This window comes from Capra hircus, chromosome 8 (assembly GCF_001704415.2).
Source record: "Capra hircus breed San Clemente chromosome 8, ASM170441v1, whole genome shotgun sequence".
Taxonomy (NCBI): domain Eukaryota; kingdom Metazoa; phylum Chordata; class Mammalia; order Artiodactyla; family Bovidae; genus Capra; species Capra hircus.
Genome location: NC_030815.1, coordinates 43,459,132 through 43,486,035, shown reverse-complemented (window position 1 = coordinate 43,486,035; position 26,904 = coordinate 43,459,132). Strand labels below are relative to the sequence as shown.

The 26,904-nt window shown below is 43.6% G+C and overlaps 1 protein-coding gene across 1 annotated transcript in view; it reads left to right on the top strand.

Moving 5' to 3' along the window:
• DMRT1 (doublesex and mab-3 related transcription factor 1) overlaps positions 1 to 26,904 on the top strand; it is a 92,120-nt gene that overhangs the window by 38,008 nt on the left and 27,208 nt on the right. The window contains exon 4 of the mRNA XM_005683769.3: positions 14,793 to 14,937. Coding sequence (XP_005683826.2) covers positions 14,793 to 14,937 — 145 coding nt within the window. The remainder of the gene's footprint in view (positions 1 to 14,792; positions 14,938 to 26,904) is intronic.

Here is a 26,904-nt window from a genome sequence, read left to right as displayed (position 1 = left end):
ACTCAGGGATCAAACCTGCATCTCCTGCATTGCAGGTGGTCTCCTGCATTGTAGGCCAGTTCTTTACTGCTGAGCCACCAGCGAAACCCCATATATGTTGTAAGGAAGCAATAATTAAATAGAAACACCTAGCAATAATACTTACAACCAGTGTTTAAGGGATAGGAAATGAACAGCTCACTTTTTCAACGAGTCACTATGGCAGGGGTGTAGGGAATGGTGATCTGGGGCAGAGCCTCTGCCCACCTGGCTGTTGTGCTGTGTCAGGAGGGCGCCCTGGCTCTGCTCTGTGGACAGTACCTTGCCCATTCCTGGTGGAAGCTTCCCCGGAGGGGAGAGGGTGCAGTGGCCCTCTCCTTGTTGTAGCTATGCTTTCCTGTCTCCCTTGTGGAAGGTGTCCCACAGCTGCACCTGGAGGGCCCTGAGCTGGTCTCCCTCACTCGACCTTCCCCCTTGGTCTGACCCTGGCTCCACCTGAAGGGCCTGAAGCTTAGGCAGCATCTCCACCATGTACTGTCTTGACTCTCCATTGCTAAGATCCGACTCCCTCCTCACTCTTCACCAGAGCGGTGGCTATGATGTTATCTTCCTTCCCTTGCTGCTTTGTGTATCGGTGTGTTTGTGGGGAACAGTGTGAAATGTTTTCAGAACAAAGAGCTCCTTTTTGGTTCCTAGAAAACATCGATTCTAGTGGAGATTGTCATAATTTTTTAAAGCCAGACTTCTTAGAAATTAGTGGAGAGGGTCCTGAATTATTTACGAAAAGAAATCATTGACATTTCATTGTAGAGTTGAGACTTCCTATAAGTCTCCCTATAAAGTCATGCAAGTCACAAGTAATTACTGAACACCTACTCAGTGAAAAGATAATTTTTTAAAAAGAGCATTCTCCAGGGCCAACATCCCAGGACTCTTCCTTGGTGATGCCCTGCACTCATGTCGAGAGCTGCTTTAGTCTCTTCAGGTCTGCCTCCAGCCTCTGGAGATTTGTGGCCCAATCACGGGTTCCTGTCTTGTTGGGAAACAGGAATAACATTTGTGACACTGGAACAAACTCACGATGAATGGCTGGTTCCACTGACCAGCAGCTCAATTTCGCTTCTGCATTTAATTGCCTGCAAAAGCTGTTTATTGCCTGGTGCACTCCTCCACGGCAACATTACCTTTTAAATAAACATGTTGTACCAGGTTGACAAGGGAGAGGTGCATATCACGGGAGCAGAAATAAATATGGGAGGACGCTGAGCTGTATCTGGGCTCTCCTTGCAGTCCCCATGGCCGGCGCCCCCTGGATTAGCTTTTCAGAAGCTTGTACCACCAGAGGTGGAGACTGGTTCCTGAAACAGTTGGGGTGTGGTCACTTGGCAGCAGAGGTGACTCCTTCCTTCCGGTGGCTCAGTCTTAAGATGCGGTCATCTGTTTATGATTATCCAGCTCACTGAAATGCATTCGATTATGAAACAGTGATGCCCTGAGGTCCCACTCTCTGCCAGGGATCTACCGCTGAACCAAAAGGACAAAATATTGAAAAGCAGGTCTTGGGGAAAGGCTGTTCTCACCTGGTATATGAGAAGGGGGAATCATTTGTGTAGCCCGGAGTTTGAAACAGACACAGGCAGGCAGGAAATCAACGGGACGGCTAGGCCTTGGTGCACAGAGAAAGGCGCCCCCTGTGGGCTTCACTGGGATGGCCCTTCAGCACTTGCCTGCTGTGGCGGGAAGACCCCACAGGGCGCTTGGAAGAGGCGCTTTTTTGAAGGCTGCCTGCCTGCTGTGTTCTCCGTCCTACACCCAGCAGCCTGCTGGGGCCCTGGCTTTCACACTGCCTCCTCTTTTTATTAGTATGATTCAACATCAGAACAGCCTCAGCTCACAGAATGCTTCTGGAGTATGTGCACTGTGGGCACAGTTGCAACGCCTCCACCTCTGTGCCCCCGGGGTCCCCCAAGAGGGCCAGAGGTGGGGGTGAGGGATAGCCAGCCAAGGCTTACTCCTGGCTCCCGCTCCCAGGGAGACAAGTGTAATTAACCGTTAATTAAGCCATTGAGTTTTGAAATTTCTAAACTTAGAAGAATGGTATATCAAGGAGAAGGTGGTAGAATGCAAGTCTGCTTCAGTTGTGGAGACAAAATAGGAGCATTCAGATCAGTTCTGTGCCCGCCTCAGCCCTATGGGTTGCACTATCCGGCCCCCGGGATAATATGCATCTGGTCACATCAGACTCCCGTTTGACTGGCTGAGAAAGAGGAAGTGGCTCTCTGAGGAACACAACCCCAGTCCTGGGCCTTCTTTCTCTGGGTGAGGCGCTCTCTCTGCAGACACTCCTGTGATCCACTGGGCTTCCACTCCAGTCCCATCACTCATTTCCCTGGCTTCTCTTTTTAGAGCGAAGTGGGATTTGGCCACTATTTGTTGGTGAGCAGACACTGACAGTCCTTTAAAAACAGAGTTTTCAAGCACACAGAAGTGGAATCAGTAGGACCATTTTCAGTTTAAAACATGTAATTTCTTTCCTCAGGAAAAGGAAATTAGATGTGGTATTTGCCTTGGGCTATTAGAGCTAACCACCCTAATTTGATTTGTAGAGGGGGATGTTGATACTCTGCTGATGTGGTGTATTTATTTTGTATCAGGCCACTTGTGTGAGCTCTGTAATTCTAATAATTTTATAGGTGCTTATTTTAGGATTTCTAGATTAGACAGTCATTTCGTAGAAAAATAATTGATAACTGACCTTTTTCTTCCCCGTAAATACCTCCAGATGTAATTTATGTTCCTAGTGCATTATTCAGTTTAGATACCAGTGGTGGACAATAGGTGCCAGCTTGTTCTTTATTTTACTGGAAATGCATTTTGTGATTCACTGTCTTGAATGCAGGCTGTTGCTAGTGCTGGTTTACAAAGAAATGAGGAAAACTGAGACAAGGGGGTTTCTCTAACACCTTAATTATTCAACTGTTTTTATTGAGACCTTCCCCTTCCAACTTCTTTTTTAATTTTATGAGGATTCCTTTTTTTTTTTTTCCTTTCTGTAAATGCCCTTCCTCAGCAATATAAGAAGCCGGAGGCTCTTCCCCGTCTTTTTTGTGTTAAAAAGTTGTACTGGTCTGAAGTCGAGAGAGAGTCTGGAAGCCACGTACCAGCGTCGTGTCACCGCGACAGCAGCAGAGCTCTTCAGGGTCTTCAGTATGCCGGCTCTGGCAGTTGTCTCAGCCTCCTTCCAGATCTTTTCCTATCTCTTCATCTCGGCCCTGTGAATGCCCTTACGTTAGTCCAGCATTGTTGTGAGACTCTCACATGCACCTCAAGTAGACCCTGCTTTCTGGGACACGGGGCTGGGGCTTCCTAGTTCAGAAGACCAGCCGTGGAGAACCTTCTGTTTGAACTTACAAGTCATTTTGGACCCCTGGAAGTTTAAAGCCAGTGAAGTAAAGATGTCAGACTTCCCCAGGTTTGGGTCACATTGCCTCTGCTATGAACTTTCCTTTAAGTGGACTGTCTGGTCTTGGCCACATTTGTTATTTCTCTTCTGAAACAATTCCTCAGTAGATTGTTCTCATTCAGGGAGAAACAGTAAACCCAGCTTTCTTGGACCTTCACGTCAGATTCCTACCCCTCCTGTCAGTCAGGCGCGTGTGGGGCAGCAGTAGGCCTGTGCATCTGGAAACAGTCCTCTCCTTCTGTCTCTAAACCACCTTCTCACTGACGTGCGTTTTCACAGAGGAATTGCTGTGCTCTCTCATTCTAGATAGGAACCAGCCGTGATCCTGACAGGCACCACCTGGCCTTCATCACTTTTCCTGAAAGGAGTGGTGGTTCTCTCGCACAGGTTAAGAAAGTTGAACGATGTGCTTTGCTTTTGCTCCTGCAGGAGGGCCAGTGTTGTAAGAACTGATGCCGGTGGTGACGGGATTTCTGCTGGCTCCTGGTCTGGAACCAAAGCTGAGGGAGGGTGGTGGGTATTTTAGAAGCTGAGCTCATTCATGGTGAGAGACGGGTGTGCGGAATTTTCCTTAACTGCAGCGCAGCAGCAGGAGAGTCATTTCACAGAGTATTTGGTTAAAAACAGCTGGATTACAGAGGAAAATGGAACTGGCCTCTGGAAACCGCAGGCACTTTTCGAAGGCTGCTCTGAGGCAGAGAGGATCTCGGGGAGGGGCTGGGCCCCGGCCATGCTTCGGGATTGTTTCTCAGCATGGCTGAGGCGGTCCAGAAGCATCCTAAGAAATCCAGATGGAGGGTGACCTCGGATTCTTAGGAACCTTTGAGAGACCCCAGTAAATTCTGACATGAGTCCAGTTTAATCTGAACTGAGTTGGGAAACCCTGGAAAGGGCTCATCTACTCCAGGGACTCCTCCACAGTTTACTAGAGGCAGAAAGAAAGACATTATCTGTCTGTTGTGAGATTGTGTCTGATCTCTGAAACAACAGCATTGGGTTAGTAAATAATACAGTCATTTGGGAATTCTGTAATCTGTTTGAAAATTAGATAATTAGATCACAGTTTTTAAAAAGCTTTCAGATTTGATTTAGTTGAGCTCGTGGCCAAAACCTCGTCTATTTACATTTGCCATTTTAGCTTACTTTTTTTCCTAAGTAGATGTCAACAAGATATAAAATTAGTTGCTTTTCAGGAAGTTTTAAGTATGTGCATGAGTGAGTCTCCTATTTCTTGGGAGTCCATATTTCTGTGTCCTGGTAAGTGGCCCTCATCAGTTGGATAAAGACCAAAACAAGGGAATGCATAACAGAGGCTGATTAGCCCTATTTTTTGGAGCTATATTAGGAATATAGTAGCAGAAAAACAAAAAGCATGCAGTCATGAGAAGTCTCCATCCTGTTGCAGAGCGTGCGTAAGGAGCTCCTCTGTGTGTTAATCGTTAATTCGTTGAGTGCCGGCCCCACGCCTAGCCCTGTGCCGCACTGTCCCTCCCGGTGCCATTGCACGGTGGGTGGATGTGAGAGAGGACACATGCAGTTCTCTGATCGCTGTTGTGGTCGGAGTCTGGAGATTCCCAGGGCCCGTGCTGCCTTGTGGAAAGGTGGGCTCTGGGCGGTGCTGTGCCCGTGCGTGGGGTGAGGCGGGGTGAGGACAAGTATTTCATCACTGCTCTTGTTTAGAATTGCCCCTGCTTGATGATAATTAGAAGCAGGTTGACTTAGTTTTATTGTTGTAAAAAGTGCTCTACGGAGAGTGTACCCCCTTACGGCCTGTACCCAGGACAGATTGCTCTCAGAACCCCCTTCCTTGGGAGACCCTGACCCTGAGGCATTTCCTTGAGATGCACAACCTCCTGGGAGCAGGGTTCATAGAAAGACCAAGGAACAGAGGAAAAGGGATTATCTCTTCATTTTATGTTTTCATTTTTCTTCCTTTTTTCATCACAGTTCTTTTCAAAAACACTCTTTTTGGAACCCTGGTTTGCCTGGCTGAGTGCACATGTGCCCTCATATCTCTGCCCTCCTCATGGGCAGCGCATGGTTGGTTTTCCTGGTATGAAACCATGAGGGGTTATATTACATCTTATGGTGTAAGCTGTTATAAGATAAAACATATAATGTTTTCAGACATAGAAGAGTCCCAGTACTGACAGTATTCACATCTAAATCTCTCTCTCTCATACACTCTAGTCACTGGGTCACTTTGAGGTGGGCTCCCATCGTGGGTCTGGCGTGGGAAGCACCTTTCCATGCCCCTGACCCACCATGAACTGGGTGTGGTGCCCATCAGTGGTCACCAGCCTGTGTTCCAGTTTTTGATGCCAGTTCGGGTAAAGGACAGGCGCACGTGTGCTCACACTTGGAAGGTGGCCTCAGACAGGCTCACCTTGCCCTACAAGCAGTCTATCATGTTCGGTGCTCATAAGATGCCCTTCACACTGCTGATTTATGCTAAAAGTATCCTAATGTTTCTGACAGCTCATGTGTGACGTGAATATAATCCATATTTCTTGGAGCAGCTAATCCAAGTGGCTTATTTCCCGATACTGCTGATAGGGCTATATCTCTTGGTGTCGCCGCCATTGAAATTCTGATGGTAACATATTGTTTGTGGGTCACTAGTTTTGTCTAAAACAGTAGGTTGGAACAGAGTAGCAAAGGTTAATTAAATTTGTCCATCAAGATGGGGACAGAAATGGATGTCTCTGATACCTCTGGTTCTAAAATCAAAGTTCCCAAATGTTGTGGTTACAGGCATTTTTTCTTCTCATTTTCAGACTGACTCCCTCCCGAAATGTTTCATATTTGATCTTGGAGCAGTGAGAACATGAAGAATTATTAAAAACCAAGGGCAGCGAGTAGGCCTTTATAATAGGCAGATTATATATTATAGGCCTATTATACATTATAATTACATATTATATATGTTCAGTTCAGTTGCTCAGTCATGTCTGACTCTTTGCAACCCCATGAATTGCAGGATGCCATATATATAATTATAATTTATAATAAATATATTAAATATATTTAATATGTGTTTAAAATTGAATGTATTTATATATTATATAGATTTAACTTAAATATATTTAAGTATATAATATGATTATATATTATAATAGGCCTTCGTTTAGAAAGGGAAAGGTGGTTTAGTTTAGGAGAGATGCTTCCGAGGCCGACTTGCCTTGCATGCTGCCTTCTCTTCCTAATCCCTTTGTGAGTGGAACCAGGTTTGATGATGTCTCTGAGCAGTTTCTTCCTGTGTTCATGATGATTACATTATGAGGACTCAAGTATCTGGTTTCCATCCCACCCCATCCCCCCATCTGTGAGATACGGCCAGTTACATTTCTCAGGAAGGTTTCGTAAAGGATGCCACCATTCCTAAGCCCCCTCCACCTGTCTACAGAGGCGTATGTAATGCTCTGAGAGTCTTCATGTTAAAGAAAGTGGAGAGTGCTGTGTCTTGATAGTTATTAACAGAAATTTAAAAATACAAACCAGCTCTTTCACTGAAGCTGTTTCCTGTTGGCTTTTATGTGAATGATTTCTGCCTGGCTCTGTATGACTTTGGTTGGAAAGTCAGGGTTTGTGGTTTTCGATTTGTGAATGAGACAAATACAAGTTTTCTAGCTCTAAAGGAGCTAGAGAATCCTGTGTGAGTTTGTGGTTTAGGAAAAATGAGGAAAGCGCTGGGCTGGTCCCAGAGGCTGGTTCCAAATGAACCCCCCTTCTCTTTTGTTAACCCCGGAAATGCATAAAACCCTTCAAATTTCCAGGAAAAGGAACCCTTTCCAGAGTTTTGTTTTTTCTTACTATGTACCTGTTTTTAAAGGTCCTTATTTCCCTTCACCTAATTCTTACACCAATGTCTTTCAGACATTTTAGACCAAGATCCACAGTAAGAAATGTTTTATCTTCTGATCCAGTATATATTTGTACCTACATACAAACACAAAATTAAAATTTTATAAAATAGCTCTTTCCATATTGTATGCAGTGAATTTTCATATTTCTGTTTAACTTTGTTTTATTTCATTTCTTTTCATACTGTTTTTAAAAATATGTATTTGCTGATTGCAGCAGCTGAATTATTTGGGGCCCATTGCGCTAGTGGTAGAGAACCCGTCTGCCAATGCAGGAAACACAAGAGAGGCAGGTTTGATCCTTTGGTCAGGACTATCCCCTGGAGGAGGGCATGGCAACCCACTCCAGTATTCTTGCCTGGAGAAGCCCATGGACAGTGGGCTACAGGTGGGCTATGGTCCATGGGTTGCAAAGAGTCAGACATGACGGTGCACCTAAGCATGCACACCCAAAGGGTCACTGTGTAAGGGAGTAAACTGCTGTCTGTACCGCTGATGCTGATGGGAAAACAGCCAACTGAGCAACACAAGTTTTAGCAAATTAACTTGGACTTTTGTAGATGTGGGGATATTTGCATCTTTTCTTTTTTTACTAAGGACAATCTAAGTGGACTGCTAATAAACTCAGTGGTAATCTGGTTTCATATGCAATTCCCATCTTCTAAAGTATAAAATGATGCGAATTCCTATTCTATGTCTTCTCCAGAGTTTGTGTTTTTCCCATGGTTCATCTTATGGTGTTTTTCCCATGGTTCATCTCATGGTGTTCTTATGTTTTAAAACCTCTGTTATAGTCCTGCCTGGAATTTAGGTGCTTCTCTCCTGTCCTTCTTGAAGAGCTCGCCCACATAAGTTTTGTTTTGTTTTAGCAGGTGTCATAGCTTTAGCATGTGCTTTAGCAAGTTTGAAACTTTGGGCAGCATGGGGGTTACAATTTTCAACACCTTAGACTTATCATTGCTTACATTATTTGCCCTTTCTACTATATTGTATACACATGCTTTCCCCCTCCCATCTCCTCTAAGGAGGAAGAGCATCTCTTCCATTTCTAGACAACCATTCTTATGTTCTCCAATATCTAAGTGCTGACCCTCAAACACAGCTCCTTCCCCCATTGAAGGAGTGCCCGGGGCCAGGGGCTGAGTCCTCACAGGCCAGTCTGCCTGTTCCCTTTTCTCTTCCTGGCTTTAGGGAGGGAAGTGGTACAGGCACTCCATAATGTAGAACCTTAGAGAAAGTGAGGTGGGCCCTGCAGAGGAGGTTAACTCCTCATAAAGTCAGGAGAGAGAACTAACCTCCAGGGAAGCAAGAAGGGAGGAACAGAGTGTAGCTGTGGGGAGTCTGCTTGTGGTGCTGACTCAGCATTGGGCTGGTTGATATTTCAGTAATCTCCGAACTGTGTGTATAACAGCAATCATATAAAAATAACTCCTTCCAGATATGATGTGTGGGGTCCGAGAGGATAAATCAGGTGCCTATTTAAGAAGGTGGATGGGCAGTTGCCTCCAGGGGAAGCACCTGGCCTAGATAAGGTCCCTGGACTAGGAAGACACTCAGTGTGTGATCAGGCATCCCATTCAAATAGTTTGAAAAGAAGCTTCTGTTAAAACTAAAGGAATCCAGGCTTCCCTGGTGGCTCAGTGGTATAGAATCCACCTGCCATTGCAGGAGACACAGACTCAGTCTCCGATCCGGGAAGGCCTCACATGCCGTGGAGCACCTAAGCGGGTGTGCCACAGCTACTGAGCCTGCGCTCTAGAGCCCACAGGCTGCAGCTGCTGAGCCCGCGTGCTGCGGCTTGAGGCCGCACACCCTGCAGCCTGTGCTCTGGAACAAGAGAAGCCACCACAACAAAGAGTGGCCCCAGTAGCTGCACCTAGAGAAGAGCCCTCTCAGCAGTGAAGACTCAACACAGCCAAAAGTAAATACAATTATTATTTGAAAGAAAATCAAGAAATCCTTTAATGGGGGCAAAAGTCAGCCCTAACCTCCACTCTTAACTTTACCAGACCTATAATTCCAGCATGTGAAGCTTTCCTTTATAGAAATTTTTCTATTCTTAAAACCAAAGGTTTGGCAATTAGGATTATTCGTTTTATTTAAGAATGACTGAAATATTTAATATATCACATTAAATGGAAAAAGATGATCACATACAATTAAAATATTATATAAACACTTTGAGACTATTAATATAAAGTACTAAAGCAAATACAGTCATATTTGTGCATCTTAAAATTACAGAGCTGGGGTCTTAGCTTTGTATGCTATAACAACCCTATTTTCTTTTTTTAAAATTTATCTATTTACTTTAATTGGAGGCTAATTACTTCACAGTATTGTGGTGGTTTTTGTCATACACTGACATGAATCATCCATGGCTGTACATGTGTCCCACCGTCCTGAACCTCCCCTCCTTGCAATTAGGATTATTAACCTATACAGTCACTCTTCTTACGAAGACCATTCCCTTTCTTCATCAACTCTAATTCTGTGCAGCTCAGCCCTGCTTGATATAAACTAGACCAGTACTTGGTCTTGAGGAATCTCTTTTAGTCGGTCCCTGGATGGAGTGTTTGGTTCAGTGTGAGACCAGACTCTTCCTATTTGAAGTGTTAATAGACCACCAGTGAGTAGTATTTAGGATTTTTTTTTTTTTTTAAGGAAATGGGGTCTAACATTTTTACATTCTGTTGGGATTTTATTGTTATTACTTAGAAAAAGGGTGACTGAGGTGTATAAGAAGGAAACCTATGCTTCTGATTTGCTGCACTGTATGTTCTCAACAGTTTAAGAAAATAAAACCCAAAGCTGTTAGGTCTTCCTCCGGGGTCAATACTAATACCATGCATGTTCTGCGCCAGCCCAGCTCCTATCTGTAGGTCATACTCTGGTTCAGAGACCTGGGGTGGGTAATAAGATTATAAACAGGCCTGTTCCTTGCCAGCTACCACATGCTGATAATAATAGCCATGATTCACTGGAATCCAGGACTTTTAGGGTTTACTTGGTTTGTTTGTTTAAAGGAATAAAAAAATAAAATCTTGAGCAGAAACAAGGGAGCATTGCATAAACGAAAGAAAAACTGCATCCTTTCAGCAGAGCTGAACAGGACCTTTCGTTTGTGAGCACCTTGTGTCATTCAGAAGAACTTTGCTGTTTTAGCTGGAGGTGAGGAGCTGAGCACAAGGGGGTAGTGTTAGGTTAGTTAAAAACAAGTTTTCTCAAGCTTGGTGGTATCAAAACGGTGGACAGTTCTGTGTTGTGAGGCTGCCCTGTGCACGGGAGGACAGTCTCTGCTCACTAGAGGCCAGTAGCAACACTCCCTGAAGTGTGACAGTTAAAAGTGTCTCCAGAAGTTGCTAAATGTCCCCAGGAGACACGTTGCCCCCCACTGAGTACTGCTAGTTTAAAGTAAAACAGGGTGTTTCAGAGGTTTCCTTATTTACCTGTTTTTGTCTCACCTAGAGTTGCAGACTGTGATTTTGTCTTTTTTTTTTTCTTAAGGAGTAAGAAGGAAGCAAGAAGTGATCTTGAGTTTTAAATCTCATCTTTCTATGCTGTTTTCTGGACATTCTGGGTGAATCACGACTCAGTTCTAACTTCATGTTGCAGAGGTTTACATGTGTAGTTAGAAATGCATCAAACCAGCTCTCTTGCTTATGTACAGGTTGTCACATGGATGGTTATTGGTAGATTATTCCTCTAGGAGCAGGTGAAATGACTGGGGACCTCAGTAAGTTCACATTTTAATAACCTCTGGTGGAGTCTGACCCTTTGTATCTTTTCCGTCTTTTACAGCTCAGTTTTTTGGGAGTTCACTGGAGAAATCAAAAGTCTGAGTTCAAAACCTATTTCCAAATAATCCTTGTTATTTGATGCTTTCTTTTTTAGTTTTTTACATTAAAAGTTATTTTTAATCGGAAGATAATCGCTTTGCAATATTGTGTTGGCTTCTGCCATTCAACATCATGAATCAGCCCTAAGTATACACATGTTCACTCCCTCTTGAACCTGCCTTACCCCATTCCACCCCTCTAGGTTGTCACCGAGTACTGAGTTGAGCTCCCTGTGTTATACAGCAGCTTCCCAGTGGCTGTGTGTTTTACATATGGTCGTATATATGATGCTTTCTGAAAACATAGAAAAGGAATTAAGGAAAAGCAAACATCTGAATGGATTTTGAAATTGTGTTTGTTTCAAGATTTAGTTGAAAGAAAAAAAAATCCATGGTTTATCTGAATCTCTTTTCAAATATTATACACATTGGGATTGGCAGCAGTTGGTCAGTCTGTTTGTCAGACTTAACCTTTTGTATTTTTTACTTGATACTGAGGATTTCATACTTCTCTGGGTGTGGGAAATACGTAGGTAATCCTAGAACACAGGTGTCACAGTGGATTTACCTGGAGAGCTTTGAAAAAACCCAGGGCCCAGGCCTTATCCCAGACCATTGAAATCTGATGCTCAAGGAGTGGAACCAAGGCTTAGATGCTGCTGGGGTCTTCAGCCTCCCTGAATTGTAGTGGGAGTGAGGTTGAGGACTAGGGTGCATTTTTATAAATAAAGTTTTACTGGAACATAGCCACGCCCATTCATTTACTGATTTCTAGAGAACCCGTGGCTTGCAAAGCCTGAAGATATTTACTCTTTGGCCATTTACCAGAAAACACTTGCTGACTCCTGCTCTAGTGAAAATTTTTTTAAAAAGCTTTACAGTAAAATTCGTAGTAAAAGAACAAGATTTGGTACTTCTCAGAGCCTTCAGGGTCAAATCCCGTCAGGGTTTTTTTAATACATAATTGTATTTATTGTTTTTTTGGCTGTGCTGGCTCTTTGTTGCTGCGTTGGGCTTTTCTCTAGCTGTGGTGCTTGGGCTTCTCCCTCCGGTGGCTTCTTTTCCTGCAGAGGGTGGGCTCCAGGGCGTCGGCAGTTGCGGCAAGCGGGCTCTACACACAGGCTCCACAGTGGTACACGGGCTTAGTTGCTCCAAGGCATGTGGGATCTTCCCCGATCAGGGAGCAGACTCCTGTCTCCTGCATTGGCAGGTGGATTCTCTACCACTGAGCCACCAGGGAGGCCCTGTCAGTTTTCTTGTACATGGGAAAAGCAGAAAATCATTTTCCCTGAAGAGCTTGACTGTAAGATACTGTGAAACTGGAAGAAGAGGTGCCCAACTCACGACCCAGAGTGGAGACTCCATGGGTTACATTAGGGCACTGAACTTAAAAGTCCACTCTCGGTTTCTAATTCAGTGTTCATTACTTACACTTTGTGTTTGACTCGACACAGGGCTATAGAGGCAAAAATGGCTCTTTAATGTGTGTCGGAGCTTGTTACTCCCACTACAGGAATTCTAGATGACAGCAGACCCCTGAAGGAAATCCTTTAGCTCTGGAGAATTTCATATATAAAAAGAAAAAGAATGAAAAAATTTAAATGCTTTTCACATCAGCCCGCCTTCCCTCAGTTCAGGTAGAAAGTTGATGTCTGTAAACCATTGGTCTTCCTTTGGTCACAGCCCCTATGGGCTACAAGCAGGAGAGAAAGGATCCTTTATTTTAGTCCGTCGAGCAGAATTGGCATCTCCTGATTGAGACGCTGATTGAGAGCATGTCACTCTGGGAGGCCCCACCCCACACTTACTGAGTCAGAGTCTGCTTTTTAACAGGATCCCCAGGCTGTTTGAATACACATTAAGAGAGCCCTGGGAAGCACTAGTCTTAATTGATAACTGTGTCCATGCAGTCAACTGACCATTGATCCTCACTTTAAATGATTTCATGGCTTCTTAATGGTTTCTGACTTGGAAATAGCCAAAGGGGAAAAACTGTCTGCCTTTAATGACTGAGTCCAAGTACAGCTTGCCTGCCCTCTTATTTAGAAAAGATTTATATAATGGTAGAAAATGAAAATGAGGTGATAGAATTGGAAGAAATGCCATTTTATATGTATCAGACAAGCAAACTAGAAAGGATAAAGGGAACTTGCCATATAAACTCCTCTTGTAAGGAAATAATCAAGTGGAATGGAGTCTATGCTTCTGCAAGAAGAAATAATTCACCCATATTAGAGCCGGCATCCTCTGGGGAGCAGTAGGGAGGGTCAAACATGAATGCCTGAAACTTCTCAGATTAGCACAGGAAGTTAGGCCTTTCCACCAAGCAAAGCCATAACGTTCAGCCATACACATAGCCCTGTATCACGCAGGAAACTGTCCAGAATTTAGACATTCATAGAAAATCTTGAGGAAGCCCAGTACCTACTTCTGTCCTACCAGGTCTGTCAAGTTAGTAGTATTTTCTTTATCATCTATCTTTATAAAGATCGGATTGAAAAACATGATTTTTGAAATTAGTTCTTAATTCTTAAACAGAATTGGCTTATCCTTGAACAGTCGCAAATTGTTGACCTTTTAAATAAAGTTAATACCATCTAAATTTAGTTTTTTAAAGGCAGTCTAAGTAATAAGAGTCTAGCTATTGGTCTGGCTGTTCTTGCTCTGTAGATCGGATCCCACGGTTAGTGCTCACTGTCTGTACTAGCCAGGTGTGTGCAGGATTCAGAGTAATTCTAGTGTTTGTGAAAGTGGCCAGGAAGAGCTAGGAAAGCAGGAGTGGGAACCCCGATTAAGCCTGGCGATGTCATCTCCTTAGATTTGAATGAGCGGTCAGAATGCTATAGGCACTGCTCCTTACCTTAAAGCTACTTGAGGTCCCCAAGGCAGGGTCTGATTGCCAGAAAAAATTGGGTCAGCTGGGTGTCAGCTGCCACTCCTGCCGGAGGAGCAGCATGTGCCTCCATTCTGCCTTCCAGATCTCATTTCATGTGCTGTTAGTGGAATCCAAATCACCTCCAGAAGCCTGGAGACAGGAGAGCCTGAGAGCCTCAGCTCCTAGACTTGGTTCTTTGCTGCAGGGAAGAGCATAGGAGGGGGCAGGAATGGGCTCTGAGTGACAGCGTCCAGTGTGGCCTCATGTTGAAGATACCAGCTGACTCTCACAAAGGGTGTACTTTTTTTTTTTTGTTTTAAACATTCTGTTGATGTGAACACTGAAAGGTAATCATGGGTAAGATGCCAGTTTTACACACGAGGAGACATGTGAGGGAGTGAAATATTATTTCACATTTTAAATAACTTGTTCCAGATCAGACGTGCAGGTCAGCGTTACAGGGGTTGTCTTGGTTCATAAGCAGCACTCTCTGATCTTTACTGCCCTGTTCTCTTTTGCACTTACTAGTGGAGCATCCTGCGACCATTTGGCATCAGAGGGGTACTTTTGAGGGGACCCTGGGATAGAAAAGGCACTTCAGGCTGCACAATTCTAGTATTTCTAGATACTAGAAATAGTGCACTGGAGGAGCATACTTATTCATGGGTGAGGACACTTCCAACTTTAAGAGATTATTCTGTTAATATAAAGAATTGGGTAATTCTTGTAACATGTAGCTGTGGTCTCAACATATTCCCTCTTTTTCTTAAGCAGATGAAAAACTCGGAGAATCGCCACGCAGTGAGTTCCCAGTACAGGATGCATTCTTACTACCCGCCTCCTTCCTACCTGGGCCAGAGCATGTCCCAGATCTTCACTTTTGAGGACAGCCCCTCTTACTCGGAAGCCAAAGCGAGCGGTAGGTTCCTGGTTACACAGTCTGGATTTGAGGTGGAGGGGATACCTGCTAGCACTGGGTCTCTGGTCCTCTCAAACAGCTTACCAGCTAGCAGCTCTTGGAAAGGTTGTATAAGTATCCTTTAAAGTACTTAGCTATGGAATGATTTTTGCTTTGGTCGGTTCTCAGTATCATGTTTCTCTCTTCTGGACACACAGAGCAGTAGGAATAAGATAGAGACTCCGATCAGAAGCCAAAAATACATTTTCTGGAGGATCAGTATGTAATATCAGGGGCCCTTTAAATGTGGTTAAGTCCTGATATTTTTGGTGGAATGAATCTCTCTGTATTGAAGACTAGTTTTCCAAAACTTTTCCAGTGTAAAATTGAAGGTATATTCATCTTTCGCAGGAGGAAATAACATAATAAAACATTTTTGAATACAATAGATCTCAAGAGTTTATGCAGTAGCAATGCAAATAACTCTGATATAATGGCTTGGAAATAAAAAATGACTGTTTAACTGACGGAGCACTTTGAAATACGCAATTCCTCAACTTCAATTTTAACTTTCTCCCCAGTGTTTACACTATGATGATAGGTAGATCTTTTATGGCTGCTGTGTTCACGTCCTGTTTTTAAGTTCTTTGTATTTCAGCATCATGTTTTGATTTAGGAAAGTAAGGAGCAGTCACAATTCAGGAAATCAGGGCAATAGTGAGTTGGGAGAGAAACCCACTATTAGAACTTAACTCTGTACTGGACAAAAGAAGCTGGTTTTCTAGATAGCTTGATTCTCTGTAAAGAACTGTCTTCTTTGTAAAAATGAGTATTTAGAGAATGGAAATTAGAACCATGCTTTGATTTCCAAATTCAGAACAGTGAAGTCTAGAAAATCTGGAAAAGTTACTCTTTATTTTCCATACTAAATTAAAGGGTTTTGTTAGTATGGAATATATAGGTCGAGGAGACTTGACAGTGTGAACTATGGAGAGACTGAATCACACATTGTTGATGACACTTTGAGTTTTATTAATAATCACTTTTTTTCAGGAGTGGACAAGCACAATTCTGTTTTATAAATATTCATACTATTTAATATTTGCCCATGTGGTCCTTTTTACATGCTGCATTTGATTCTGTAATTTGAATTATAAGATCTTTAAGGACAGGGAACATCTTATATACCTTTTTAGCTGCTGTGATATCTGTTATTCATCAGTTTGAGGGAATGAATGAACAAAGGGATATGATGTGTAGTAAGTATGATTTGTAAGTAAGCTTGGTCTTTAAGAAGACACCATCCCAAAACAAAAGGTCAGATTCCTAACTCATTGTCTCAAGAAGCCAGGGCACAATTTAGGAATGAAGCAGTTAAATGTTTGTTCATATAGCAAATTAGGACTGAAACTTACTTTCAAGAAGAAATTGCCTGAGCTCTTTGCTCTAGGAATAATGGAATATTTTTAGAAGCACTGGCATTTCTGGAGACAGAGGTGTAAATTCAGAGCAAGGCAGTAAGACAAAAAGATAAGAGGAAATTTACTAGAGCAGAGAGGAAGGAATCTGGAGAGGCGCAGTAGACATTTGAATTTATGGCAGAGAAGGAAGAGACTCAGAAGGAGAGAGGTTACAGGGGGAAGAAGGAAGAAAAAAAAAAAAAAGACAGCCACCCCAGTGTCCATAGTGAGAGACTGGGTCAATAACACCTAAGATTTCCTAGAGCTTTTCTGGCGATACGTGTGTTTGAAAGTCTGGTGTGAGGAGACCTCAGGTGTAACCTTCTGGTTGTCCGCTAACTCACTGATAATTAATCAGGAGGGGCAAGCTTCAGACACGAGGGAGATAGCTAGGAAGAAATGCAGTGGAGTCTCAGCAATGTCTACTTTGAAATTGCCATGGAGAAGGAGAATATGAATTAATAGGAAATCCAAGTCTCAGATTATTTTTTAAAGAAACAGTGGCTTTATAACTTCCAAACATATGGTGTCTTGGGTTTCTACATTGCATGACACTTTCACAGAGCAGGTGGGAAGGGACGGGGAAGGAGAAAGTTACGGATCATTAGGGACACCCCAGGGTCATCTCCTGGGGCATCAGTTTTATCGTCGGCACAGATACAAGTGGGGGCCGTTTACGCCCTCTGGTGAGTGGGGTGAGGCTGCCGACAGGATGTGGGGACAGGGATGGGGCATCAGGATAGTCATTTGTGAGAAGGTGATAGAGGCTGGCCGATTACCAGTTACATTTATCAATTCTACCAGGTTTGAGTTGAGGTCCTATGGTGGGTTGCATTATCAAATAATGATTTGTAAGTAGTATATATATCAATTATCCTATGTGGGGACTTATAAGTAATTTGAAAAACAGCCTTTGCAGTAGATTTAATGTTTTGTTTGTAAAGTCTTAAGTATAAATTTATCCACTAAATCCATTTTTCTTCGGTTTCTTTAAAGGTAAGTTTAAACCTCTCTTTGCTATCTAAAGAAATGTGTCCAAGTTCAAGGTTTTCTTATGGTTTTGGTGAAGACTGTAACATGAAAATGAAATGTAGAGAGGGAAGGAATTACAGGGGAAGGTTTACTTTTGCTGTGTTGCTTCTGTTTAATGTTTTTCTTTGCAAAAAGGCTAGGATCCCTTCTGTCTCCTTCTACGTCCTGAGAAGTATAAGGACATAGGTCAGAAATGGTGAGGCCTTGGTGTGTAAGACTTCATGAACCATTGCAGGGACTTTGGCTTTTATCTCAAGTAGATGGAAAGCCCCTGGAGGATTTCCAGCAAAGGGGTGACATGTCTGCCTGTGGTTTTTAAAGATCACTCTGGCTCTTGTTTAAGAACAGACTGTAGGGGTGCACAGTAAAGGCAGGGAGACCAGCTGGAAAGCTGTTGCAGTAATTCTTGCAAAAGACGGCAGTGGCTTAGTCGGGGTGGGGGTGTGGAAGGGTTGAATTCTAGGTATATTTTGAAGGTAGAAACAAGATTTGGCAATGCATTTGGGATGTGACATAAAGGGAGAAGTGAAGAATGACTAATTTTTGATCTGATCAAGTAGGAACTTGAGGTTTCTACTTACTCGGTCAGGTAAAGAAGTTCATGGGAAAAACAAATTTGCAGGAATTAGGAGGTTAATTATGCACATGTTAAGTGTGCGTCCCTGGTGGCTTAGACGTAGAAAAATCTGCCTGCAATGCAGGAGACTTGGGTTTAATCCCTGGGTTGGGAAGGTCCCCTGGAGAAGGGAGTGCCTACCCACTCCAGTATTCTTGCCTGGAGAATCGCTCAGAAAGAGGAGCCTGGGAGGCACCAGTCCGTGGGGTCGAAAAGAGTCGGACACGACTGAGCGACTTTCACTCAAGTGTGAGATGTACATAATTCATCCAAGTGGATCATCAAGTTAGGGGTTGGATGAATGAAGTCTGAGGTTGAGGGGAAGTATCACTGCTGGAAATAACACTTGAGAGTTTAGTGTGTAGGTGTTATTTGAAGTTAATATGGTAGGATCACCTGGAGAAGTGAGTATAGACAAAGAATAGAGGACCGAGGATTGAGCTCTAAGGCTTGCCAAGGTTGAGAGGTTTGGTGGATGAGCGGGACCAGCAAAGGGTAGAGCCAGGTAGGTGCCTTCTCCTGCCCATGAGGTAGGATGAAGGTATCTAGGGAGGCAGGGAAAGAAAGCATTTCAGTGAACCAGCTAAATAATGCTGATAGATCAGATGAGGACTGGAATTGACCATGGGCTGTTGAAAGGGAGAAATGATCAGAATGATCAGTGGCTTGATGAGTGGCCAGTGTGGTGGGGAGGTGGGGACCAAAGCCTGACTGTGCGTTCAAGGACACATGGGAGAGAAGCGTCTGGGCAGTGAATGTAAACAGCTCCTGAAGGAGTCTTACTGGGAGGGGAGCAGTACCTGGAGAAGGTGGTGAGTTCAAGGAAAGTCCTTTCTTCTTTTTTTAAAGAAGGAGGTTATTATAATGGGTAATATTAAGATAAGCTGGTGTGGGGTGTGTTGGGGGGGGCACAACTGTCCAGGATAATAGCAGTGACTCTTGAATAAGCAAGGTGTGGGGGGATCCCCAAGGACACCCCTTCATAGGGCAGAGGTCCCCAAGGTACGGGATGGTCATGTTTTGTCACTGGTCTAAGAGGAGATCAGCAAAGGAATTAAGAGTAAACAAAAACTTTACAGCAACTTGACAAACCAGTTCTATCTATTGAACAATAAAAATATTGGGGCTGGTAGATTTTGTCTTTCACTTTCCTAGAACTTCATTTTTACATTGAAGTAAAATCCACCTGAATTAACCATTAACCATCTTAAAGTGCACACTTGAGTGCCATTTAGCAGGTCTCAGGATTGGCCACTTTCACCTGCGTAGTTTCACGTCACCTCCATCCCCACAGGGAGCCCAGTACCCGTGAAGCCAGCTCTCTGCATCCTTCCTTCCACCGTCCCTGCTAACCACTAGTTTGCTTTCTTGTTTCAGTGGATTTACCTATGCTAGATGCTCTGTGTAAATGGAAGCATAATATGTGGCCTTTTGGACTGTCTTCTTTCACTTAGCATAATTTTTAAAGCTCGTACAATTTGTAGCATGTATCAGTACTTCATTCCTTAGGATAGCCTAATTATATATATGGGTATACTGTATTTTGTTTATCTATTAATAGATATTTGAGTTGTTTCCACTCTTTTTTGGCTGTTGTTAATAGTACCGCTATGGATATTCACATATAAGTCTTTGTTTGAAGATTTGTTTTTAGTTCTTCTGGGCATATATACCCAGGAGTGAAATTGCTAGATCATACGGTAATTCTGTGTTTTAATTTTTTGAGGAGCCTCCAAACTGTCCTCCACACTGGCGATACCACTTCACATTTGCACCACAGTGTATGAGGGTTCCAGTTTCTCTAGCTAAAAAACACACTATTTTCCAGTTTTTGCATTATGATTCTAGAAATTCATTTTTATTGTATTTTATAAAAGCTTCAGATTGTGGCAGACTGGAAACTGGAAAAAGGATTTCAACAGAACAGGTCCCTCCTTGCAGATAATTTGAAAAATACTGACCTACTGTCCAGGTGGAGGGCTGGTTTGTTTATGTATGAGAGTAGCCAGGTCAGAGTAACAGCTGCAAGTTGTTTAGAAGGTGGTGATAGGAGCATTCTGGAAATGATCCTTCCTCAACTTGGAATAAAAAGGCAGTTTCCACAGTAATACTGCTGTGTTAATAGATGCACACACATCTACAAGTAGGTGGTATTTCATATCTGTGAAAGGGTTAGTCCTCAGTCCTGTCTGACTCTTCGTGACCCCGAGGACCACAGCCTGCCAGGCTCCTCTGCCCAGGGAATTCTCCAGGCCAGAATACTGGAGTGGATAGCCATGCCCTTCTCCAGGGGATCTTCCCAGCCCAGGGATCGAACCCAGGTCTTCTGCATTGCAGGCAGGTTCTTTACCAGGGAAGCCCCTTCATATCTGTAAATAGGCATTTTTCTCTACATATTGACTGCTTGAGTAAGTTCTTAGAGTATATGTGACTGGCCAGCATTTTCAAAGAGGTTTAGATTTAAAATGGTAAAGGTGAAAATACTTAGATATTTTTGTCTGCTGTCTTACGGGCTCAATTTGAAAGTCAGAATTGTTGCATCCTGTGTCTTCTGGGTCTTTGGCCTCTTCCAGCTCAAAGAAGTGACAGGCTCCTCTGCAAACCCACCCTTCCTTAAATTCAAACTCTGCCTTTTTTAGGAGACAGAAACACAGTTGAGGTGCTTATTTTCTATAATGAGCTGTTTATGTAAAAGTCCTCAGACACACATAGGACAGAGCTCAGCAGCTCTGTGAGGCCAGGGGCAGAGCGTTTACAGTTCACCCGAAGGTCAGCTGGCCAAGGTCAGGAGAAAGGCCTCCTGAGTTGAAGGCCTCATGTTCCTTTGTGATATCTGGGCAGCTCACAGAGGCCTCTGTGTCCCCAAATAGGGTTTTCTGAATGCATCCGGCACCTACAGTATTATAGGCCAAATCTAGAAGTGCCTGATTTCACTGATGGCATATGCTATCTTCCCCACAAGTCGGCGTGACTAAACGTGAAGTGGTTGAGCTTTCATTCCACAGAACGAGCTTTCTTGATGTTGTGCATCAGAGTTGGATTTTAGCAAAAGATGATGAGGTTGAGCCTCCCTGTCTTTCAGGTGAGAACAGTCAGGTGACACACAGGCTTCTGGGGTTCTTTTTTTTTTTTTTTTTGGCTGCATGGCTTGTGCAGGCTCTCATCAGTGGGAGTGCAGAGGCCTAACCTCTGAACAGCCAGCAAATTCCCTTCTGTCTTTTCTGACAACTTCTTTTCCTTCCTCCATGAGACAAGAGAGTGCTGATGGGATGTTGACATGTCTTCTGTGTAGCATGCTGCCTTTTGACAAGGCTACCACCAGTCTAGAAATAGCAGGTAGTTCCCAGGGCCCCACGTCAGACTGAGGGACGTCAGACTCGCTCATGAAGGGAGAAGTTCACTCACGGCAGCACTTCAGCAGGAGTCATCAGGATGTATCCTCACACACGGAGGACAGGGAGCAAATTCATTCATCTTTGTATTCCTCCAGGTGCCTCCCAAAGTGCCATGCTCTCAGAACTCCTGGGGAGTTTCATGGTTTCTTGTATGAATAAGAAACTGACCTCTGGGTCCTTTCTGCAGGTGTTTCCCTGATCCAGAGTTGGGGATTCTGATAAAGCACTTGGTGAGATAAATAGGTCATGGAAAAACATGGGGTGCAACCCCCCAGGCTGCAACATATCCTGGATTTATATCATATAAAATCTTATCTTTGGAAAGCTTGAATCTTGAAGACTTAAATCTTTGAATGCGATGGATTTTTGATTAATGACAGCCCTGCATGAGAAGTCAAGAGAGGCTTAATCTCTCTTCAGGCCAAGAGAGGCTTGGTGGAGTTGCAGGCAGGATGCTGTACTACCTCTGAGTCAGTTTGTAGAGCTGAAGAAGAGTTGCAGACATAGCTCAGCTCCTGGAACCACTTCCCTGGTGTTCTTTCTGCTGGTGAATCCTGTGGTTTCTTCTTCCCTCTTTCCTTTTCTCATAAACACGTAACTCTCATACTGTCTGTAACACCACGCCGTGTGTGTTGTGAGGATAGCGTGTTTAAGTCTTGTGGTCGTAGTATTATGCCCATTTAGCAGATGAGGACACTGAGACATAGAGACAATGTCTGTGAAGTAGGAAAGAGAAGGGTTCCTCATTTCCTGCCGCAGGTAGAAAAGCTGAGGAAAGTGATGACTGAGCTGCTCAAAACCCCCCAAAAGAGCCTTAAAAAACTAACAGGGTATCAGGTGTGGTATTTACATTACTATTTCTAAAGCTGAATGTAAACTTCAAAACATGTTTATCTCCTGATTAACATGGTAAAGTCAATGTTTGATTTTGTGGTGATATTTGAGTTTTTTTATTTAACAGGAGGGATAGTGCAACAAAGTGCAATATTTGACAAAGGTAAAGATTACAAAATTAAATAGCTAATTATCAGCTTTGAAATTTAAAGTGCAAATAGAAAAACACTTTTTAAAAGTTTTTTTTTTTTCCCCCTCCGTGGACTGATTATTATTTTAAAATTAGTGTGAATAAAAGGCTTGTTGATTTTCCCCAGGTAATTTTTTTCCCTTTGGCTGTGCCCGTGGCAAGTAGGATCTTAGTTCTCTGGCCAAGGGTCAAACCCATGGCCCCTGCAGTGGAAGTGAGATACCCTAACCACTGGGCTGCCGAGGGAGCCCCATCCTTAGATAACTTTTGAGGGAAATAGTATTTTATATTCTGCATAGTCGGTCAGTGGCTTATCATGAGGTGGATTTTATATTTTTGGTTTGTCTTTTAAATACAGGGCACTTTTGCTGAGGCCTTCCTTTGGGCTAAAGATTGCAGTCAGTAGGGAACAGAGAGAGCAGAGCTCTGGAAAGCACAGTTTTAGGAACTCCCAAATGTCCTGAAAGAACCAGGTTGAACACCATGACGAGACACTGCTGGCCCATGTTTTCAGGGCTCATTTTATCTTGATGGGCTGCAGGTGTGACGTCAGGCCCCTGCCTGACTGCTCGGTGCAGGGAACCCCATCCATCTGTGGGCACATCACACCCCATCAAGTTTGCTGATTCTGTTACTCATTCAGTGACCACTTGTCTTTAAAAATCCTGGAGAGGCAGCGCTAACATGGGTGTGAGCTTGGATGGACAGTAGCTGCCCTGGGCAGAGTGTCCTACATGACCATGCATGAGATTTCCTCACTTGAATCTGACTTAACTCCGCTGGGCCTCAGCAATTTTTCTCGGGCACAGTGTGGAGTAACTCTGGAGTTTATGTTCCCTCCTCAGCTCCTCAGAGGCCCAGCCCAGGCCAAGTACAACTTGAATAACCTTCAGGAAAGCTGTGCTGTCCTTCTGTCGGCCGCTGTCTTTGAAAATTGCCTCCAGAGTTAGTGAGCAGGAACAGTTAAGATTTACAAACAATGATGAAGCTTGTCATGCATCTTTCACCATTCATCATCCAGGTGCCGTGCCTGGGCGGTGAAGTGTTCTTCATAAAAACCAGCTCAGTGTGAAATACACCTCGCTGCAGTGTTTACTGCTCTGAAGCTCGTCAGCGGCCCTTTATAGTAAATCCAGATTGCGATGTGACATTACAGTATATCATTGCCCGGCGCGGCGGGGTTTACACTGCGAATGAGTGCAGTGCACACCAGATGAGGTGTCCAAATTGAGTTATGTCAGAATTTGGCTGTTATATGGGGATAGCTTTTGTTTTCCGAACACTGAAAGTTAGCTTTATATGTATTTATATTTATATATGGGCATATACTTCCCATCTTGCACGTATACATGGGTATACAGTATATGCTGGGGTCAGGTTCCAACTGGGCTTCTTCTGCTATAAAGAATGGTGACCGGCTTTTATGTCCCTTCCAACTGTTGTTCACTGAAATTGGCATCAGCGGAATCTTTGGGGGAAACTAGAGTAGATGGTTATTTCATGATAGAGGTGGTTTCATTTTTCTGTGTGTAAAGTGGTCATCTTTTCCATTCTCTCTAACACAAAAGGGCCCCTCTCTCCTGGGATTATGGTGGTGCTGGAATGATCCCTTGGCAGGAGGATGAAGAGAGGAAACGACACAGGACTGGCCTGCTGGTCTGAACACATGCACTTGGAGGAGGGCTCTGAAGTCCGTTGCTTGTTTATTATTTTTTAGTGGGTATCAAAATCCTAGTGCTGCCTCTGTTATCTTGAAAAATGCTGCTTCCAGGAGAAGATTTATGGTGTTTTAGCTGAAATCGGCAAAATAAAAGAGCACGCTGAATTTATTGCATGATCGGGTTTATTTACATTCACCCTTAAAGGGCCGATATTAAAAATGAGCTCCATAAAAAAATAATATTCAGAGATAACAGCAGGCCCTGCAGTCCCATGATCATCTTCTTAACACGCATGTTTTTAACTTTGCTCCTCAGTGTAGCAGGGTTGTCAGGAGAGCCATTGTGTGGTCTTCACACACCTGGCAGTGCACTGAATCCAGGGCCTCTCCCTTCTGTACCCCAGATCTAGGGCAGGGGTCCCCCTGTTCTGGATGCAGAGGTGAGTATAGCCCTCCCACCAGTGTTCTCCGCTCTTCTTCCTGGATGTGTTCCCTCTTGGTTGCAGGGTTTCTTACTTGGGATGGATTAACGGTGCCATATCTGAGCCTCCCGAAGCGGCACAGGACACTGTTGCAGGTGTGCAGTGCCGGCCCCTGGGGAGGGATGGGACAGAAGCCTCCCACTGACCACGGTGCCCGAGGAAGGAGAGAGCAGTTGCTCGTCGGCCGAGCGCCATTGCTTCATTAGGGCTGTAAGATCAACACAGGTGTCCAGTTAGGGTTAAATGTCACATAATGTCTGTGGTTTATTTTAATGTTTAATAAGTATGTCCACAGTATTTTATTATGTTAAAAATTATTTGTGTCTGAATCTGGCAACCTTGGGCTTCACCCGAGTCCCTGTGAACCACTGTTTTCTGGCAGTGGGGTAAAAGGCAGAAATGAATAGTGGATGGAGGAGAGCAGTACCTTCACTAAGCATATTCAGCAGTTTTAAGAGTTGTTTCATTTATATTTCTACAAAAATAGTACAAGAGGCAGTGCTGATCATGCTCAGAATGCTTTCCTGTTTTGGTTGAAGCTCTTTATGGGTTTCTCCATGAAAAATTTCTGGATTATAAATTCTCCTTGCATATGTAAACTGTATTGTATCTTCCTCTGTCTAGGTAATTGATAGGTCTGGATGTTTCTTTTATCATATTTCATAGGCCAGCTCCATTAATATAAGAGGAAATAAAAATGAGCCCACTGCTGCTTAGACTCAAGATGGAAATGTATAGATTTTGTGAATGTGGTTCAGTTGCCCCCTTCTATCTCTACTGGACATTACAGTGAGTTTTGAAGAAAACCAGCTCCTGTCTCTTTCTTGAGACCTCCCTACACCACACCAGGATGTGAACCAAGGACTCAGTCAGTAAACAAGTGGTAAATTCATGGAGTGCCAATTATGTGTTTGTGGCCCTAGCATTATGCCCAGAGGATGAACTGTGGCCCAGAACATGCTGCAGTGATGCCTAAGTGTCACCACATCTTGGGGACATAGGCCCTTCCCTTCGTGTCCAAAGTAGAATAGTCTTGCCTCTGAGCCTCTGCAAGGTGTGCAAAGGAGCAGCCATGTGCCATGCTCTGTTAGCGTTTTCCAGACTTGGTTGATGACTTTGCCATGAACCTAAGAGAACATTTCCTTCTCCAGTTAAAGAAGCCAGGATCACAACCAGACTCTGGATAGGTATGCTACATACACAGCCCTTGCCAGGCTTGCTTCCTGTTTCTTATATGGCTGTAGAGGTGGGATCGCAAAGGAGAAAATGAAAGATATGCCCATCTGAATACAGAGTACCAAGGAATAGCAAGGAGAGATAAGAAAGCCTTCCTCAGTGATCAATGCAAAGAAATAGAGAAAAACAATAGAATGGGAAAGACTAGAGATCTCTTCAAGAAAATTAGAGATACCAAGGAACATTTCATGCAAAGGTGGGCACAATAAAGGACAGAAACCATATGGATCTAACAGAAGCAGAAGATATTAAGAAGAGGTGGCAAGAATACACAGAAGAACTACACAAAAAAGACCTCAATGACCCAGATAACCACGATGGTGTGATCACTCACCTAGAGCCAGACATCCTGGAATGTGAAGTTAAGTTGGCCTTAGGAAGCATCACTACAAACAAAGCTAGTGGAGGTGATGGAAATCCAGCTGAGCTATTTTAAATCCTAAAAGATGATGCTGTGAAAGTGCTGCACTCAATATGCCAGCAAATTTGGAAAACTCAGCAGCGGCCACAGGACTGGAAAAGGTCAGTTTTCATTCCAGTCCCAAAGAAAAGCAGTGCAAAAGAATATTCAAACTACCACACAATTGTACTCATCTCACATGCTAGCTAAATACTCAAAATTCTCCAAGCCAGGCTTCAACAGTACGTGAACCGAGAACTTTTAGATGTTCAAGATGGATTTAGAAAAGGCAGAGGAACCAGGGATCAAATTGCCAACATCTGTTGGATCATAGAAAAAGCAAGAGAGTTCCCCAAAAAACATCTACTTCTGCTTTATTGACTTATGCCAAAGCCTTTGACTGTGTAGATCACAGCAAACTATGGAAAATTCTTCAAGAGATGGGAATACCAGTCCACCTTTCCTGCCTCCTGAGAAATCTGTATACAGGTCAAGAAGCAACAGTTAAAATCGGACATGGAACAACAGACTAGTTCCAAATTGGGAAAGGAATACATCAAGGCTGTATATTGTTACCTTGCTTAAAACTTATATGCAGAGTACATCATGTGAAATGCTGGGCTGGATGAATCAGAAGCTGAAATCAAGATTATCAGGAGAAATATCAATAACCTCAGATATGC